At 40.7% G+C, this 21,123-nt stretch overlaps 1 protein-coding gene across 1 annotated transcript; it reads right to left on the bottom strand.

Moving 5' to 3' along the window:
* Nucleotides 1–570: 570 nt before the first annotated feature.
* LOC145995330 (uncharacterized) lies at nt 571–13,970 on the bottom strand. Its single transcript, XM_083131938.1, has 4 exons — nt 13,911–13,970; nt 11,597–11,685; nt 4,765–5,598; nt 571–751 (listed from the first exon to the last, which is right to left on the bottom strand). Exons 2-4 carry the CDS (start codon nt 11,658–11,660, stop codon nt 576–578), a joined length of 1,074 nt encoding a protein of 357 aa, XP_082988064.1. The 5' UTR covers nt 11,661–11,685; nt 13,911–13,970; the 3' UTR covers nt 571–575.
* Nucleotides 13,971–21,123: the final 7,153 nt, after the last annotated feature.

The following is a 21,123-nucleotide window of genomic DNA, read 5'->3' as shown; positions in this document are numbered from 1 at the left end:
TGCTAGTTCTCCATACGCTTCGCGTTACCGACTTCGCCCCACTACCGACTTCACCCCGAATGACTCTAAATTTTAATGGGTTCCGTAACAGGGTCGGAACTTTTTTTCGCGCACAATTTAAATTCGATCCAAGTTGCGCATTGTTTCATTTCAACACCGAACTTGGACCGTATTTTAATTGATTCGGAAAAAAGGTTCCGGGACCTAATTGAAATACTTTACAGATAAAAAGCTTCTTTACGGTCCAGAACCCATTTACGCTTCCTGATTTTCTCCTCCGGGCAGGAATTGAATTTATTTACAATTCCCGGATCTTTAACAACCCTGGTTTCATCTAATCACCATCCATATTCATCGTCGCGATTAGCCATAAGTGGCAGAATAGCGCCGCTGATTAACAAAACACAATACAGTATAGTGGTTCGGATCCCACTTCGAGCTCATATCTGCTCATAAAATGGACTTAGAACGAAAACAAAACTCATTGAAGCACAATAGCACAAAGGATAGGAATTAATCGACACATTTGAATTCGGTGATTCATTACTAAAAATACAAGGAATTGTGGGAAGAAATTACATGAACTGTCTCAAATTTTGCTGGATGATAGTGAATGGGCTTCCCTGGAAACAAAAGTTTCGCTCAAAGAATGTCAGCTGCTGTTTTGCCCCACAATGCACCAGATAACGAACCGTCAAGCACGCAGAGAAAAACAATGCGCACGTGAACGCCATCGTCATCGGTGACGTTCCTGCAAAGAAAGAAAATTCATTTCAGATATCAACAATATTCTGGACCAGTGCTGCGGTTGGAGCTCTGAAATTTCGGCACAATTGGGGAACTAAAGAGCGACCAGAAACAAAAGAACATACGGCCAAAAGCCTTCGAGCATCTTCCCCTCCACGCGTGAGTACGATGTACACGACACACGGTCTGCACATGTTCTTATCTTTGTGATCTCACTATACTTGGAGGTCTTACCGTATTGAACGCCGTCGTCTACTGACGTTACGATAAATGTTCTCGTTAGGTTAGACTGGTCGACATTTTTTTTTAAAAAATCGTATGTTTTCAAACCAATATGTGATTCCGGAAGTATTTTGAATGATGGTCTCGAAAATGACATTCATTTCTTCCCATCACGTCAGGATTTTTCCCTAGGTCCTGATTTTTCCCCACCATATAATAGCCCACCATATAATAACATTGAGTTTTGGTCATTTTGTGAAGGAAATATTTATGATGTATTTCGTAAATGTGTCACGTGAAGGTGGAAGGTGTATTAAATGTTTACAATTATATAATTCACTTATAGTTTAAAACTTAAGTATTTGTATTTTAGAAAATCAATATTTTGCCACTATCTACACATTTTATTGTGAAATAAATTTAGTTAATACATTGTTGTTTTCTGAAAAAACTGGACATGATGAGTAAAAATGGATTTCATTTTTGGAAGCAACATGCCGAAATTATTCAGACACACCAGTTATCTGCGAGACATCCAAAGCCATGTCGATTATTGATACATGTTAGGTTTATAGACCTTAGCATAAATAATGAATTTTTGGTGAAGCCCCGAAAAACTGCAGTGTATTTATGCTAAGAGAACGAAGCCTGACATGCCTAACCTAACAACGAAGGCATTCCGCGCTGACGTCAGTAGACGACGGTGTTCGATACGGTGTGCGATAAGTGTGGCCCTATACTTGGAAGCATCAGCAGCGGACTTCGGTCTCGAAAGCCAGAAAAGAACAGTAATGGGCCACACATCGCTCAACGAAAACCTGCTTAGCACAGTGGCGTATGCTGGTTTTAACTAGTGGGTAATCTCAGACACTTGATTCATCCACCCACTCCTGAAGTCTCCCTGCAAATTTACCTCAACATTCAAACAGGATTTACGAATGTATGTGTGAAAAATGTAACCTTATTGTTGCGACCACTGTCGAATAATTGTTGTGATTGCACTTGCAGTTAATCTACGTTTAGAATTTCAAACAATAAAACAAGATAATGTAATAAATCTATAAGAAAAAACCTGTAACAAAGAATATGAAAGGAATTCGGTAGTGAAATAAAAACCCTCAATATTAATTGAAGTGTAAAATTCAAGTTACCCCAGTACCCAGTTACTCGTGCATTCCTGATTTTTGTTTTTATAAACGGAAGTTTGAGTTCAAGACCTGTGGTACAAGAGATTCTACTGGCCTACCTACATTAACTATTTGCAATTTCTCCGGAAAAGATCCCGTTCCAAATATTTTCACACGAACATATTATATTATATCCATTGCCTTTAACTTTAAACACTTTAGCACGAATACTAAACCACTAACAGCTAAATAAATATTAAATTCTCGAATCGCTACAACACGCATTCAATTCCCTGCGCCAATCTTCTATTGTGGTTCCTTATTGCTTGACAGAGACTTCATATTCCCTGCGATGCGCGAGGTTCTATAAGTTGGAATCATTGCGTTTTTTGTTTATATATTTTACATTCAAACATCTTTTATCATTATGATCATTATTAATCTAGAGAGGGGGGAGAAGCAACTTAAATTACCTAATATATGTGTACGTATATATATAATTTATTTCTGATAGCTTTCGCTTTTAAAAATTATTCATTTCTGTGAAAGAAATACTCTCACTGGTTTTGAAGGCTACGAAGAAAGTAATCACGCATTTTAAAATACAAAAATGAATAAAAGTAAGCATATAAATAGTTTAATTACTTCATTAATCGATTTATTAAATTGTTATTTGACGTCGCTTTTCTGCCACTTTTGGCTAATCACTACAAGTGATGATATGAAATTGATGAAGGGACATTTACAAAGAGCACCCATGCCCAGCCCGGTATTCGAACCCTGGAGCTCTGACGTCGTAGGGAGCTGTGTCAACCACTCCGCCACAGAGGTCGGTGTAATTTCTTGAATTTCTAGTTAAAATTTTAATTTATTTAATTACCGTCATCTTCAATATTAAAGCTTTTTTTTTCCTATGACAATATCTGTTGAAACAGCAGGTATCAGGAAAACAGAAGCAAATGTAAAATGAGAACTAACATAGAATTGGTTCGCAAATGTTGTTCACATTTCCCTGTTTCTCGCGCACTTTCAGATGTATTTTCTCTACTTTCCTTTTCAGTACGTAATTTGCGAACCCAGAATTCTGTTTCCTGAGAAATTTCCCTGTCGTAAACAACACAGCTCCTACGATACAAAGGCCACCGGGGAAGAATGGCAGAAGAGGGTGCCAGCCGAGGGAACGGCAAAGGCTCTGGGGGTGGTGAGTGCGACCGATGGATTCTCTCCAGAAGGAGCTTACCCTTGCCACGGAATAACCGCGCCTGAGAAGCAGTGTTTCCTTCCCCTCCCATCAAGGGATTTAAAGGGAGCCGGTGGAATCTCACCCTGACGTCACCAGATTCCACCAGCTGGAGAAAGTGGCTGAAAGCCTCTCAGACATTCAGCGGCAAACGTTTGAAAAACATTCGTGCGCTGGAAGTAAAGAAATATGCGAATCAAAGATTGGTTCGGAAGAATATTGCGAAGAAATAAAAAACAACTTTTCTTTAAAATTATAGTCGGGTCATCTCCGATTACCTAGGTGACCCAGAGTATACGCCGCTGGCTTAGCAGGCCATAGCTCTCAAACGACCGTATACAGCAAAAAGGTGAACATAACCCAACATGACCACAGTATCACCAAGTGTTCTTTTGTGCGCCATTGGGCGAAATTGATGTTCACTCACATGGAAGTAGAAAAAGGTGATAACCTTCCACATTATTTAATGCTTCTGTACCACTGAATAATTATACTATGAAAACTGCATTGTTGTAGGCTTAGAACAAGACCCCAGTCAGTATCCTGAACAAACCTACAAATCCTCAGATTTTATCATAGACGTGGAGGATATATTACGTGCTTATTGCAAAGAGAAAGAGTTTTGAACCTTCCTGATGGCAGAGTTGTAACATCGTATTTCAAGGGGTCCTCGGTTCAATACTTGGTGGATCCACATAGTTGTTCGGAACTTACTTTAGACTGTAGGTCCAGCCCCGATTAACCAATCTGTGCATAAAATGAACTTAAAACAGAAACTTAGAGAAACTCAAAATCATGAGTTTTAATGGAGACACATTTCGTTGTTGTTAACAAGGTTCGGAAGTTAATGGTTCACCTATCAAGGGGTCCTGGGCTCAACACACGGAGGGGGGCACATAATGGTTCGGATCCCACTTTAAACGATTAGCTTATCTGTGCATAAAGTGGATTTAAAACAAAAACTCTAAGTGGGTCTAGAGGCAATCAAGTGAAACTAACATTGCAGAACTTTATGTAAATTGAAAGTTTGAGGTAATATTTTTGCTTCTCACACACGGTGAATCGAATTCTTTAACACACCTGTTAGTCAATATTCTTTCTTAATCGCCATTGTTAATGAAAATTCGGATGATAGCTCATTCCTCAGAATAAACCGATTACGTAATTTGAATTGTCTTCTGATTTAGACCTAAACAGTAAAATCCTAATGTGATTCATACGATTAACAAGAAGTGATTCAACTTTTTGGCTACGTTCTAGCGCAAGTAAGTTTCCAGGGCCTCTTCGATGGCGTAGTAGTAACGCTGTAATGAAGCAGTCCTGGGTTCGATCCTTCGGTTGAGGCGCGGTAGTTGCTATCCCACTTAAACTCTATGTCCAGTCTCGACTTAAAACAAAGAAACAGCAAGAAAGCTTTCCTGTACTTGCCTTTGTTTTGCACACTGGTAATCGTGATCCTCCTTCCTTCCTTCTTGACTTGAAAAACCTTGACTCCGTACCTGACTCGCGAGGACTCATCTTCCAAGCCACGGTACCTGGAATGCCTGATGAGAAGGTAGCTACCACGCGAGACGATGTCCCTGAAGGCCGTGTCGTAGGCTTCCACGCGTCCCTCGAAGGAGCACCTCTGCATTCCCTCCTTGTCTTCGGCGCTCACCTCGAACCTATATTCCGAGGCTTTCTCGCTGTTCCCGAGGTACGTCACGAAGAAGTAGTAGCCGTTTCTCTTCTTCTGGCAGTGCAGAAAGAAGAGGCCCCACTCGGCGACATCGAAGACGTTGACAAAGTCGACACGGAAGAAGCCGAAGTAACAAAACTCGTGCAAACCGCGCAGCTGGACGCTCACGATCTTCCAGTTAATGTGGCATCTCTTCAGGTGACTCACCATGTCCACTTGAGATACCACCTCGTGGCAATAATCGGCAGGGCAGCCGTAAGGCGTGAACTTGCAGGCGCCTTCGTGAATGTGGCTCTTGGACAGGAGGACGGTAGAGCTACAACCCCAACTGCTGTTCTGGCAGGGGACGGAAATGGCGTTGAGGATGTGCTCCACCGCCATGCTCCTGGTCGCCGTCAGACCCTGCCGGCAGACGGGGCAGCAGTTACAGCGAGGCTTGCACTTGTTGCAGACGTGATGTCCGCTGCTGCACAGGAACACCGGCGGCCTCACTATCTGCAGGCAGACTGGACATTCCAGGATTTCCCAGATTTTTCGTCGCTCTTCTTCGAACGCACCATCCATCGCGTTGAAGTTCGATGATTCTGAAAAAACCTCATTTGCTGTTATTACTGTGCGTTGCATGGTAATTTTACATTATATAATTGCAGTCTCTGAAACAGGCAAACCTACACTCAAACGAATATACACGCGAAATTTAGTTTAAATTTGGCGTCGTGAGAAACGATCATTGTGAGGGATATCACCATGGACGTCCGCAGGTTTTTTTTTCCAGGGAGGGGAAAGGAAGGTATTTTTTCCAGGGGGGCAAACAAGGCACATTTTCCCCAATTATAGTGTTGTGCCCTCAAAAAACATTGCTTAAATTTGAATTTATCATATTCATGCAACAATTAACACATATTATTGTGGCTGTAATGAAATTATATGTGAAAAATATATAATTTTTGGTTGACTTTCATTTTCCGGGGGCACGTGTACATCACTGAATCGCACACATTTAAATAAGAATTTTAAAAATTCTCATAGTAAAGTGTGATATCATTACTATAGACATATTGCCACGCCCGAAATACTGCCGTACTGCATGCTGAACAGGCCTTAGAGCACGTGATCGTGAAATGAGGAAGAGGAAAGTTAAAATATAGCACATTAAGAGCTTTATTAACAAATTCTACTTGAAAAAATGTGGAAACATTATTATAAACCTCTTCTTTCCGAAATCCGAATAGTAATATTTCCGAATCGAGATTAAAAATATCCCGGAATCCGGATGTGTAATTTGAGGTTTGTGAGTTACCTCATATTTTGGTAGTGTTTGATAATTCCTTGACTCGCTGAAAATAGTGCGATAGCCGAAATTGTCTTGTATTTACCGTCGATTTTTTTTAATAGTCTTTGTGGAAACACATTTTTATACATGAAATGGCACCGGATATCATATTGTGAAAACATATAAATCAAGTCAAAATTCTTCACGTTCGCTTTACAGCACATTAAATTTCGTCTTTTTTCTTACCAAATTTGTTAAGAAGTGGTTTAGAATATTGGATACAATAGTGGATGTAAGTTTGAAGCTTGGAGAAGCTAACTATCATCATTAAAAGCTTCACTAAGTGTTACTTGCAGGAAAAAATATGATTTGAAAAGTTGCTTATACGAGCATCCGCGCTTTCCAGCCAGCAGCCGTTCTTGGTTTACGGTCGTCTCGGAATACAGTTGATTTTAACGCAAGGCTCAAAGGGGGTTTCGTGCTTGAGACCAGATATTATGGGATCAGGTGTTGGAAGCATTCAAAGGACGTTATTTTACTGCTAACAGCCCCAAACCTGACCGGCTTAAGGCTCGGCTGGACGTTTGGCAACCGAATGGGCAATTGTTTTTCAAACATTCTCCATTCGAAAAACCTCTTGGATATTTCAAAATATGAAAAATTACATACGCTTAGAATTACTTCTAGAGCATTGACGTGGAATTTCGTGTAGTTTTCTTTTACTGTTGTCTAGATATTATCAAAAGTTTCGTGATTACTTAAGTCTATTAAACTATTAGTATCTAATGTGTATGCACGAATGAAAATATAACGATATATAAATTTGACTGCTCTACGAAGGGCTAGGCGAACTTTTAATATTTCATGTGAAGATTCGTCGGAGACGAATATATATATATAATATATCGCGAAGTTCGAGTCGAGTCGAGTCACGCTTTCCGACGAATCTTCACATGAAATATTAAAAGTTCGCCTAGCCCTTCGTAGAGCAGTCAAATTTTCAACCTTCAAGGTGAGATACAGACAGGTGAGTCGAAATGATTTTTTTCTCAGGAGTTTTCGTATGATGTGGGTTGGAGGTCTTCACAAATTTACACTAAAAACTGGTGTGGAGTATCTTTTTGACAATGAAGGCTTCCCAAGGATACTTCACTTTAAGTTTAAGCACATCAAAAACTACTACATACACGTATAACCGGTAAATCTGCAAATACTACTGGGTGAGTCTGTTAAAAGAGGCCCCGTGGAAAATGTGCTCCTTGCATCTAGGCAACCTTGGTACACCGAAGAGAAGAGCGGGGTAGAGAACAGTCCAGGATATCGGTGCCAAGCAGTTTAGACAACTTGACATAAACTTAAATGAATGAATCCTCTCTTCTGTAAATACAGTACAGTGTAACAACAACCTACCTAGAGGAGGTGATAGAAATGTCCTCCGTTGACCTCGAGGCACGTGTCCAGACCATACCACATGTTCTGAAAAGCACGGGCGAGGACATCCTGCGGGATGGCCTGGATAGCTGTGATAATGTTGTTCTTGAGTTCTTCGAGTGTGTGAGGGTTGTTGCTATACACCTGTCCCTTTAGAGCTTCCAACAAGAAGAAATCACAGAGTGATAAATCTGGAGAACTAGGTGGTCAAGGTTGGTTCGTGCCACGGCTTATGACACGATCAGGCGGGAACACTGACTCAATGCGCGTGATCGTTGCACATGCTGTATGCGCCGTGGCTCCATCCTGCTGAAAGTAAGCGTTCCTTCGCTCATCCTCAGTCAGTTGTTCAACAAACATGTTGAATATGTTACTGATGTAACGAGCCGAGTTCACAGTCTCATGGAAGAACACGGGGATGGTACGGCGTGACGACACGGCTCACCAGACACCGAGTTTCTGGGCGTGCAGTGAACCTCCATGAACACGTGAGATTGTCACCTGACCAGTGTCGCGTGTTCTGGGAGTTTATGTAGCCTGACAGATGGAACCATGCTTCATCGGAAATGAACAAGTAACCATCCTGCAGCACCTCTGGAGCAATATTGGACAGAAACCACTCACAAAACTGCACGCGAGCTGCCTTTGTAAACGCCTTCCCTTGCCCGGGAAAACAAAAGCTACCACTACCTAGATAGAGGCGGCAAAATCTCCCTCGGACAAGTGAAAGTGCTTAACGGTCCAGGTTGAGTTCGTGTATAGGGACGGTGACCAACAGTGCATAGCGATTAGCCATATTAAACAAAAACACATACACTTTCGATTACCAGACTTACCTGTAGCCGGGAAGCGGCTAGCTGCATACCTGAAAATCACGGGTAGCGGCATACGTATGAAATGATATTGCCCAAATTAACATAAAAAGTAAAAAGTATATTAAATTCATAACAAAAAAAATCAATTTAGTACAGGTCCCCCTCTTGCATTCACACATTCTCTCACAGATTCAATCTACGGGGCGCATCAACAAAAATAATACATAAAATGTACAGGTTTTTGACGACGAGCCCTAATTATTGCATTCGCATTTACTTTTACATTGACTTTTGTTTAATCAGGTCATTTGTGAATTTGCTCCAGTGCTACTTCAAATCACTAGCCAGCCCTTACTTAAGTTTACCTTTAAAAAATAGATCGGTGCGGTGACAATACATTATTTGTCCATAATAAACAAAGCGTCTCGACAGCAATTACGCTCGCGTGGGCGGACGTTTTTCCTTTTACTTGACCTCACGTGGTCCTAAACATAACAATAACCTCCGTTGAGTGACACAAACATATACTCTCTAGCGGGCGGGACTTCAACACTTCGCCGCGACGAGCAATTAATGTTACCAGGCAAATACTTTAACAAATAATCACATACGCGACCTGACGTAGCTAGCAGCGACACAGCGCTGACACATACTAAAATGAACAAACCTCAAATTGATTAAACAACTAAGCGGGCGGCGCGTTACTCTAGCAGTACGCACTTCAATCAATACAAAAGGAGCACAAGCAACAGTGAATTTAAGAACATCAAAAATCACAAGAAATGAGAAAAATTGACCTGAGACAATTAAATACAAAATTAAGCGCAACGGGAGTCTGAGTCTGTCGAGTTGCGTGGGCGTTTTCAAAACATCGACCAATTTCTAGGGCATTCTCTAAATATCAATCGAGCCGGTACGTGTTGACATTCATACAGATGATTACGTTACCATCTCTCTGGTTCCACGGCGCATCCTGGTGTCTTCGCGGGCGATTGAAATCACTTAGTATGCACACGAGAGGTATTCTTCCTCGATCGCGACGACGAGAAGGTGAAGAGCGTTTATGCATCTGGTTCCTCGGCGGATCAGTGACGATGGGACGTCGGCGTCGCTCGGGGAACGTCAAGGGCCTCGGCGTCTCTTCCTCTCGGGGTCGGTGAGCATCTTTGTGGTTAGGCGTGACGTCGGACGTCGCATCTGGGTGGCGGGCGGTAGTTCATGGGTCGTCGGCATCTTCTCCATCAAGCGTCGGGACGTCGATATGGCAGCGTTCGACATCTCTCTCCCTCTCTGTGGCGGCTGGTAGGCATCAGGCGGCGTAGCTCGGGTTTTCGGCATGAAGTAGGCATTCGTCGTGGTGATTCGTCTGGCATCGGAGCGCACCGAGGGTGGCCCTCGTCCTCTCTTCTACAGTCAGCCGGCCATGCTTATGAGCGTTTCACTTCACGAAATGGACAAAATCTCGCTTACAGCCACTCCTCACAAACTCGCTCGGACGACTACAGTAGGCTGGCGCACTTCCGCTCGTCCTCACACCAAAAGGTAACACCACATGACGAATCGGCACAATGGTAGTCTCAACGTTCGGAGCGCGGGGATGTGTTCTCCTTGGAACTCGCGGAAAAACTGTGTTTCGAAATGGCAGGTCCTTTCGTTTTATGCGGATTTCGAAAAAGGACGCTTGGCGGTCGTTGAAGCTGCGCTTCCCACGAGGTCATTCCACTTCGCTCCATTGTCTCCCAGCCTGGACAGAGCGTGCTCTGGTAGGGTACGTTCGGATTAGGTCGCCGTCAGCCCGGCGCCCACAGCTCAACTGCAATCTGTGTCCATAAACTGATCGATTATAACCAATTCGATCTGGCATCCGTAATTCTTGCTTGATTGCGACGAATCTCCACACATCCGTCCTTGGATACATGTTGCTGCGCTGATAAAAGTTTCACTTCAGTCCGGCCGCTGGAACCCGAGATATTTGAATGGTTGTCGTTAAGGTCGAATTTCCTAAGTTTCAGACGCAAAACGTGACCTTTCTGGCGCTCGCCCGTCAGACTCGCGACTTCCTTTCATTCTCCCGTTGGCTTGGCAGATCAAATATATACACATACAAATAAAAACACTCGAACACCTTGATTAAACACATTTTTCACGGCTAATGATTAGAATAATAATAATAATAATGATGAGGCAGGTCGACGATAAATCTGACTGTCACACCTTGTCCACATCCCGCATCTGATGCATCACGGTAACTTTGAATGCGTGCATGTTCAAGTCGTGCTTCAGGATCCGCATAGCGGTTGACTGGGACACCTGCAACTGTTGTGCCTAACGCCGAGATGATTTTCGTGGACTGCGTATCATTAGCTGCGCTACGACGCCCACTTTTGCCTCAGTGCGGATAGTCTTTGGACTGCTTTGTCGAAACTGCTTGGCACCGATATCCTGGACTGTTCGTTCTCTAACCCGCTCTTCTCTTCGGTGTACCAGGGTTGCCTACATGCAAGGAGCACATTTTCCACGGGGTCTCTTTTAACAGACTCACCCAGTATTATTGTGCAGAAAGTTAATGGTCTCCTCGTGACGTCATATAATGATGTTCGTTGAATATTCTATCTTGTGTAATAAATATTTAGTGGCCCATTGTGTTGTGTCTACATTTTTGGAAGGGGTTAGAATACCCGCCCTAAATCTTTCGATCCTTATCGCACCCCCTCGAATTATTTGACAATTGCAAGAGATTGCCATATAAATAATATGATTTTAGTAAACCCACGTATTTTCTTTTGTCTACGTGGTTTTCCTGTACAAAATAATTTATAGTACCGTAGAACCTATGTAACGCCTTGGCGATTAGAACTGTACAAAATTAGAGAAAGTGGTGAAAGTTTTCTTTAAGTAAGTGAAGTTGTAAGTCAATGTCATTTTACCCAAGCTTAACCCTTGTAAATAAGTTATGATCGCAACGTTTGATATTATATGTTTCAGAAGTGCCTACGATTAATTCTTACGACATGTTTTCTTAAGGGAAATGTATACACACACTATGTCTCGTGCCAAACTTACTTGCTGTAGGGGCGCCAATACCAAAGATGAAACTTAGTGGATACCAACTTTGGGTACCGTACATCGCCTCTAGAAGTACTGCACAATACCTGGAAACAGGGAATACTGTTAGTTGGAAATTCGAGAGGCAAGCGAGATTCCAGCAGCGTGATTTCTCTGGATGTGTGCAGGTCATTGGTCAGTCTATTCAGTTTCTGATTTGAGGTCACCTTCTTTTTCTAAAAGTCAAGAAATCTTAATAATATAAATTATGCAAATAGAAATAAATCTACAACTTAGTGGCAATTTTCGACTTATTAAATGAACGTTTTTGACTCGCAATCAACTCTTTCTTCTCTCTGTTTTTTAGCATGTTTGGAACATCTTTCCAAAAACTTGCAGAAAATACCTTTGCACCAAACGAACATCATCAATTCCCAGCTTAATGCTTTACTTTGTTTGATGCAGTGTTGGCGATGACTATTGCTTACAAGCCGGCATCCATGGCAGAGTGGTTAGCACAGCGCGCTACAACACCAGCTGTCCCGGGTTCGAATACCGGTCTACGCATGGGTGTTTGTGATTGATTTGTGATTGATTGTTCATCAATTTCATCATATCATCTCTCATCCTCATCTTAACGATTAGCCAAAAGTGGCAGAAAAGCGAAGTAAAATAAACAAAATCAGTCAATCAATCATATTGCTTACAAATCCAAAACTAAAAAGAAATCGGTGCATAAAATGTGTTTCTAGAGGAGGAGAGAATCCTTTTTCCAACATCATGACGTATGTAACAAGAAGTGAAATTATAAAACCAAAGACCAGTCTATTTTAAGAAAAATTGTTCTGGACTAACTACGCCCGTACAAAGATACGGTCAAGCAAACGGGAATCGAATCAAGAACCTTCCGCGCGTGGAACTTGTACGTTACTCGGAAATGGCTGGTTAGTGCGCGCTAGTACGTTGGCATATTAATCACTATGAGGTCACTCTACCACTACGTTAAGTCCCAAACCCAGTTTCCCAAGCCGTGCGATCTCTTTGTAAGACTATTGCGTGTCATTTATGGACTATACAAATGATGTTAGGCGCGGCGCAATAGCCAAGCAACCGCCTGAGGCCTAACCCTCTAAAGGGCGCAATCAGTCAAAATATTAAACATAATTTATTTTATGCCAGTAGGAAAAGAAGTATGAAAAGGAAGGAAATAAAATAAAATTATCAGTTCCACCTTGGGTACTTACGGTTATCTCGATGTATTTCTAGTTTCATTTTCTAGTTCCAGGTTTTGAGATTGCAAATCTCGAAATTAACTGTTTTGCGAGTAATTTGATAGATGCATTGTGAGTAAAAGATTGCTATTATGATTAACACATACACTATGGTGCAATGTATCCAGACCAGTGAATGCGATTAGGTTCCAAAACTGGGGAGTGCAAGGTGTAAAATCTAGGGGGCAAGGACAGTTTACTTCCCCATGCCTCCCACGCCCCCCCTCCTAATCGCCAACCCTAATCCAGACTCTTAGTTAGAAATGAGTATGATCTTTACGTGTCCCAGACTCAATTGCTTGTAGAAAACCATCCTCAATGCGCGCTATTCTTACATAGTAATTTTGCAATATGTCTCCGTTTTATTCCTAGTGGGCGGAGATATAGCAGAGAGTGTCACCTAAAATATCAAGTGACTACTCCCCCAGTAACTATTTTTTGGGGGTGACGTGGGATATACTTTCGTTAAGCATATTTAAAGAAAATGGAAATTTTATACGCCTCGTCAAAATTACATAATAAGTATGTACGAACATCTTCGTTAATATATGCATTTTTTTTTGGAAGGTCTCCCCGATGGCGCAGTGGTAGCGTCGTCACCTTGTAATCAAGGGGTCCCGGGTTTGATACCCGGTGGAGGCACAAGTGGTTCGGATGCCACTTTAAACTGTAGGTCCAGTTCCGATTAGCCTTACTGTGCATAAAGTGGACTTAGGACACCAAATCAATCAATCAAATGTCATGTTTCCACCACCCCTGACTGATGCCGTAACCGAAGACATATTTTCTCAGTGTGTATGAAACTATTTCCTCATAAATATTAAAATTCCAACCGGTTCTTGTAACAGAAACGTTAAGTTTTCTGACCTTCAATCGTGGTAAATGATAGAATCTTTGAAGTAACGTAGACTTACCCTCCATGTTAAGTTTACAATACCGTAATACAATCGTAATATGTTGATACAAAAATACGCCCCTACTTTTCTTGAGGAATATCTTACTAAAACATTAGCAAATGTTATCTACTAAAGAAAATACATGTAAAACATGCTATTTGGTACCTTGCTTTCAAAATTCTTAAACACTATCAAGAATTATATTGTTATTTTGCGTTCTGCGAAGTTTCGTTGCTTAGCAACTATCAAACAACATATTTCTCAATAATGGTTCAATACAAGTGCAACTTTTACATAAGAACTTAAGATATGTGTGTGAATTTTCCTGCTTTCAGAAAAAAATCAGCTCTTGCGAACCGATAAATATAATGGAGACTGCACAATACCATAATATTAAGGTTAGTTTTGTCTGTTGATTCGATTTTTTTACTCACTTCGTTGCCAAAAATGGTTCCAGTCTGTCCCTTCATGAGTTTCATCATTGTCGTCGCGACTAGTCTAAAGGAAAGAAACACGCGTCGTATAGTAAGTAGTTTTGGAGATATCAACAGTTAATGCTGGCGGACACGACCGGGACAGGATGGTGCTTTTTCGGCTTTGTTGATTGATTGATTGATTCATTTAGTTTATTTTACTTCGCGTTTTGTGCCTCTTGACTAATTTGCGAAGATGGGGATGAGTGATGAAATGATGAAATTGATGAATGGAAATTCACAAACAACCAAGCCCGAGCGGGATTCAAACCCGGGACCCTTAACGTCGCAGCGCGATGTGCTAACCACTCGGCCACAGGGTCCGGCCGGCTTTGTTGATCAGAACAGTAAAAAATTACATTTATTCTCGCAGGATAGCTTAGAATAGAAAAATGACAAAAAAAAAAAAAACCGTTCTGTAGAATCTCCTAAGATATCTGACAGGTACCTCTAAAGCAACGAGAAAAAGTAATTTTTTAAAGTTTGGCGTCCTCTTCTTAATTAAGATCCTTAATCAGTCGCTGCAATTTGTCAAAAGTCACCAGCGACGCTCTCGATAGAAGTTCTTACATTTCGCTCTGCATTAATCATTCCTACATCAAGGAAGAAATTTTACTCGCTTAAACGCAAGACAGAAATTCAGGTTTGGAAATGTGTATTTAATATCTGTCCTTGATAAATCATTCTTGATAGAGCCTTGTGTCTTTTCTAAGGCGTAGGTTTAGAATAGATCTTCTTTCTTTTTGGAAATAAAACGGTATATATCGTCGGCTTACGCCTAAAACCCACGAAGTTCAAAAGTATGTTCCAAGAAAATTGATTTGGAATCAACAGCACTTTTTTTTTTACTGTGAGCATACTCAGTTCTTGTGAGGTAACTGCGTATCATATCATGGGTTGATGTAGCTTCCTGATTATTCATCCTCGTTTATAGTGCAACTCGCTATTCATGGTAAGCTTGATGGTAAGGTGCGGAAGGCACTAATTACACACACATGAAGGGCAAAACATAACACTTAAGTTTTAAACCCCTAAAGACTGGATCAGCTTGGCTAAAAGAAAACCGTATACCTGTCTCTGCATGGCAGCTGAAGTTGTGCGAAGAATGGTTATGGTCGTGACTGACTTGCGACTCGCTCTAACACGTTCTTGCCCAAATCATCCTCCTGTCTCTCTCTCTCCGTAATACTTGTAATCGACTGACCACTGATCTTCGTCTTCCCAGACATTTATTCCAATCGAATTTACTCAATTTACCGACTCATTTACCTGTAGTCTTTTCCTTGATTGCGATCGTTTACACCTGTTTACAACGATGGTGATCAAGGAAGCTCGGCAATGTCTGACAAGACATTCCTTAGATGTTTCTAGCTATTTCCTGTCTAGAAAAGGTGATGGCTAAATGTCTGGGATTGGAGTTCTTTGTACTTTACATTTTCAGAGATTCTACAGATCGTTATGACTGTTCATTTAAAAAAGTGTCTTGCAGCCGAAATAACGGAACCATATCTAATGTTTCCAACGCGAAATTTTACGTCGTGTAATGTTAGAGATCTATCTCATTCTACTGACCAGTGCCTGCAGATAAATGTACAATATTTAATATTGTAAGTTTTGAAAAACTTAGTTGAATATTGCAACATAAATTACTACTGTAAGTTGTTTTTATGTTAAATGTACTGAAAATACGTATAAATGTACATATTGTGTCTTCTTTGTGTGGGACATGTATTTTATCTTCATATTCTGTTGGTCAGCAGTATAATGGTTTTCGTAATTTCTGTTGAAGTCCATTTTTAATTTGCAAATTTTAGTGCATATCAACCGTCAATCTAATGATATCGGACACAATCAAACCAGTCAAACTTACAGAAAACTCACCAAAAATATAGATATTTGTAGTTTCCAATCAAGGTGTCCCGGTTTCGATGCCCAGTGGGTGCACAGCGCCTTGTTTTGGATCACACTTTAACCTTTTAAGTCCAGCCTATCTCAGCACAAAGGGGACTTAAACAATCTGCAGTTTTCGTCGCTTGAATTTGGCTTCCTACTATTAGCACAAGCTGAGACGGAGATAGGTATGGACGTATTACTTAGTTTGGTGTTAAAGATATGTGCATCTTTTTGTTTGTATTAGTATTGATGTCTTGTGGAGAGTAATAAGAGGGAAAGTTCAATGCCCTTCCCTTTCTTTCTGCTTCGGTTATTTTTTATGGTGTTTACCACTTGGATGAATGATGAAATGGATGACGATACAATGAAACACAAGCCGAATCAGTGGTTGAGCGTGTTAAGTATTGGAGTATCGATCTCGCTACCGAAGTTCGTGGGTTCGAGATAGACCTCCGTGGGGGAGTGGTCAGCGCTACGACGCTAAGGCTCTCGGGTTCGAATCTCTGTTAAGACATGGATGTTTGTGTCTGTCCTTAATGAATAAACAGTGAATAGAGTAAAAAACCTACATTATGTGAAAACTGTGAAAGTGAATGACGAGGTATACCACCGCTTAAGAGGTTATCCTTTAAAGAAAGGTCCTGGGCTACATAGATTTTCCTCCCATCAATTCCATGTTGCCATTACTCATCGTCATGATATTCCAAAAGTGGCATAAAAGCAAGATGACAAAAATTCAAATGCAACTATACACCTATTTCTTACTCCCACTTTATGTTGTAGAGTAGCTAAGTTTATGTGGCCACTTATTCATGATTGATATGATGTTAGCAGTATGCGCTTGTAAAGATGAGATTTTGTTGCATTTTTTAAATGTTGTTTTTGTGGAAGCCCTGGATAAGAACATCGTAAGGCTCCGTCCACCACCGACAAAACTTACTTGTATACAGCCTCCGTAATAGAGTGTTCAGCGTAAGACTACACGGGACCGGAGGCCCCAGGTTCGAACTTGGTTTATTCATTGGATGTTTCATTCATTCTTCCATGTCAACAGTCCATCACTCACTGTAGCGATTAACCCAATGGGTATTAAAACGACGTAAAACTGTTAGATAGACTTTTTAAAAAAGGGTGTTAAACGGTAACAGACAGTGGTCCCAGGATGTTCACCCCACTTTCTCACTTTTGTCAACGTTTCCACAGCTCAACTGTTGCACCATGCAACACCATTTTAGAACCACCGACGTTAAATTTTAGCCAAAATGTGGTGTGGACCTACTGCGACCAGTTTCTGGGTCACTTGAACCCCAGTGTTTTTTCAGTGTGGTTTTATTTATTCCTAATACATATTTCTACCATATCTCAAAGAGCTCGTTTCTAGTCCCGTTCAAAGCCTTATTTTCTACCCAGTAAAGGCCTCTCTGTAGATAGTGGCCCCGGACTATAAGTTCCCTAAACCCCTATATCTGCACCTCCTCCAGACAGTGGGCAATTTTTTCTTAAAAAAGAGTTCCCAGGAATACTATATTACTGTAAATAATGCAAGGATCCAAGTAGAGAAGAGAGAAGATTAAGAGCGAAACATGGGAATAAGAGAGAGGGGGAGATAGACAGGAAGAGGGAACACACACAAAGAGAGAAGTCGTTTCGATCGCTCGCCTAGAAGGCGATCACAGTGTCGAACACAGTAAATAACCCCGTCTCATATTGGAAGATATGTTTGTTAATACGTAGGGGTCGAACGCAACCACCCTCGTGGAATCCTCAACTGCCCGGGTTGGATAACATCGATGGAGGAAAAACCATCGCGACGCATGCGCGCGTTTGGTCGTCCGGGCCCCGCCGCCTTCTCCAGGGTTCCTCCAGGCTTGATCGCCATCCACAGCGAGCAGTCAGCCACCTCCGAAAGAGTCGGCGTCGCTCCCAATGAAGAAGGCATCGGCGTCTTCAGGGACGCTGGATCGCGTCCCGAGGCGTCTGCAATGATCCTTGCCACGGATTTTCCCGGCAGCTGCTGGTTTGAACGTGAGCGCGCGGTGGTCGAGACCGTAGGTTAGAGGGCGCGTATTTTTTTTGGCGGGAACTGTGTTATATTAGCCGTGCGTTGCCCCGTTTTAGCCTGCCTCTGAAGGATCGAAGGGTCTTTTCCCAACCGTAACATTTTGAGTGTGTGTGGTTTACTCCAATAGTGCCAAGTTTTTGAAACTAATCTGTCTTTTGTCCATAGTGCTGTGATTTGGTTGAGTTTGCTGACTTTTAAGCTGAAACTTGACACTCTTTTTTTAGTAAAGGAACTGAAGACTGAATTGTTCAGGTCTCTTGTGGTCCCTGAAAGAAACTTGAATGTGATACAGTACTTCTTGTGCTCCATCACTTCTGAAAGACAAATCCTCAAGCCTCTAGAGCCCTTGAACCATTTCCAATAATACGGTACAATAATAATAAGGCCTAGAAACTTTTCCCTGAGTGTCTATTAACATTCATGTTCTGTCTTGGTATTGTGTTCGCTGGAGCTTCAACTGTGTCTACAGATAATAGATCCGCGAAAACGGTGGTTGTGTCCCCGTACATGTTGAAACCTGTTCAGAGTGGGATTCCGTTTTTGAAGTTTCAATGCACGCCACGGTACAAAACTTTGATTCATCTTTGATTCTTGCCGACCGTGACATCGTGAGAGCATGGCGCAATTTGTAACGCACATCCAGCCGACTTTGGTGGAGCAGGCTCAGCATCATCAACCTCATCAGCATCATCATCCTCCGCCGCACCACCACCATCATCAACAGCAAACGCCGCAGCATCAGCATGCCGTTTCATCGCCGCAGAAGCCACGGCCACACCATATTGAGATCACGCATGCGCACGAGGTGAGTGCTCAATCGGTGTTTCCTTTTTTAAACATTTCGGACTTGAACTTTAGCAGAACATACTCGTTGCCATAAATTTTAACATCCAGTACTTTCTCAATTTTAAAAATGTAAATGCAGACACCATTTTGTCATTTCCACATGAATATACTTGTACTAAAACTACCCATACCCAATTGTGCAGCTTTTCCGGGCAGTGCAAAGTTGTTAAACGATAAATCATGATTGGAGTGCTTCCTGGAAAATACTTGCAATGGAAAACTAACTCGTATCACCAATTTGCCTGAGGATTTTTTAAGAATGGTGGCACAAGCAAGGTTTCACGTAGGTTCTTTTATATGAAATTCGCTATTTTGTTTAATGTTTGTTTCAGTTGAAATTCCTAAACCGTAAATTCATGCATGGCTCTTTAAAAACCAAAACATTAGCCCATTTAACACATAAGCAGACACTACTAATTAATAATCATAAAAGGTACAGTCTGCTGTAAAAAAATACCTTTCAACTTGCTCCATTCTACGTTCATGCAGTAGAATTTTTCATCCTACACGTTTGTATAGTGATGCCGGTAAAAAAGTCTTCCAAAATTTTACTTTTGCAATACTTAACACAAGTGGATGAGCATCATAATGGATAATGTGCCTATTATTATAATTGCGGTCAACTGTACAATACAAAAGAAGACAAACACATAATTTCTCAGACGTTTAAGGAAGTTTGTTTCATACATAATTTATACATTGTATTCACTCGTTGAATGTTTCCTTTGTATACAGAAGAAAGAAATTTGTTTAAATTAACAAAACCCATTTGGTTAGCCTATGTTTGGTAGTCTTTACTAATTTGGTAATTTTGTCAGAATTTTTAGGGACTCTAAGCAAATGTGTATGATGATTTAGACGTTTCTGGTAGACAAACAAATATTTGGTTACAAGAAACTAGTTTTCGGTTATTCCAAACAAATTAATTTTTCGTTTTGTCCACCTATATAGTAACAACGACAGTCAGATTTAATAATGAATTCAATGGAAGAACAAATGCAAAGTAGCAATCATATCTTATCCCTATGTGTAACTGCTCTGCTATGGAATCCACAGAGAGAAAGAACAATACCAAATATTGTTATATATATATATATTGTTACACATGTGCTATCCGAACAACTGGAACTTCCCGAGCATCAAATCTGCCACCCCTTCATTTGAAGACACTTTATTTTTTATTCTCAACATAATACCGTTTGTGTGATCGATTGTAATGTGCAACTTTTCCCTTCTTTTACATTTGTGGAATTCGAAGTGCATTTCTTGCATTTGACCAACACTGAAAAAAATTCATCCATGTATAGAAATTGTATACCTTCGTTCATAATATCTGTCTTGTTCTCTGAAGAATTTCCGCCGCAGATTCTAGCCGCTGCTATTTTAATGTTTGAACTTGAATTGAATGGAAAAGACACAGACTGGGACATATTTATAGTTTCTATTTTATTTATTTTTTCAAAATTTACTTTTTAAGTTTAATTTCATCACGTGCTTACTTTTAAGAAATGCCAAGTCTGGATTGGTTGACGAGGTAGCGTTTGAATTGGTGTCAACACAAGAGTGTGCGGAGGGAGGGTTTGAGGGGGTTAAACTGTCCGTAGTAGTAGTAGTAGTAATAAAGTGTGAAAAATAAAATTATAATTGCAATATTTAAAATGGAAATTTAACAATAACAATTACTAAAAATTATTGAATGTTTTCTCCGCAAATTACATTCAGTTTAATTTGTAAATTTTAAAATTGCACAATTCTTTTCGAGGATTCTTGAGCAAGATACTTTTTAACAGAAAAGTGAGAAAAAATATGAGATGGTGAAATAAACCAACATACAGAGATTTTTAATGATAATAAAAAATAATAAATGAGTTTTCCTTATTGTCCTAATTTATAAAATAGAGTGCTTGTCCCTGTCAAAATCTCTCCCGAAATCTTTCACTTGGCACTTCCGTGTTCTAATATTCGTATATTATGTAATTGATTAATATTGTTTTTTTAATGTTCTAAGAACAGTGTGTTTATGTGAAGGATAACATTATTCCCAGCCTGTGATTTGAGGAAGCTTTAAATTTCATCATATGTTTGACTTTCGTATAAGATAAGT

Source organism: Lepisma saccharinum, chromosome 11 (assembly GCF_977018435.1).
Source record: "Lepisma saccharinum chromosome 11, izLepSacc3.1, whole genome shotgun sequence".
Lineage (NCBI taxonomy): Eukaryota > Metazoa > Arthropoda > Insecta > Zygentoma > Lepismatidae > Lepisma > Lepisma saccharinum.
The sequence above is the reverse complement of the archived record's forward strand: the minus strand, read 5'-3'. Positions and strand labels throughout refer to the sequence as shown.

Coding starts and splice junctions, on each gene's coding strand:
- LOC145995330 (XM_083131938.1), bottom strand. CDS start 11,660: ATGTACGGTACCCAAAGTTGGTATCCACTAAGTTTCATCTTTGGTATT. Junction 5,599..11,596: donor TATTGGCGCCCCTACAGCAA/GTAAGTTTGGCA, acceptor AGGTTTTTTCAG/AATCATCGAACTTCAACGCG. Junction 752..4,764: donor TACCAGTGTGCAAAACAAAG/GCAAGTACAGGA, acceptor CTTTCTTTGCAG/GAACGTCACCGATGACGATG.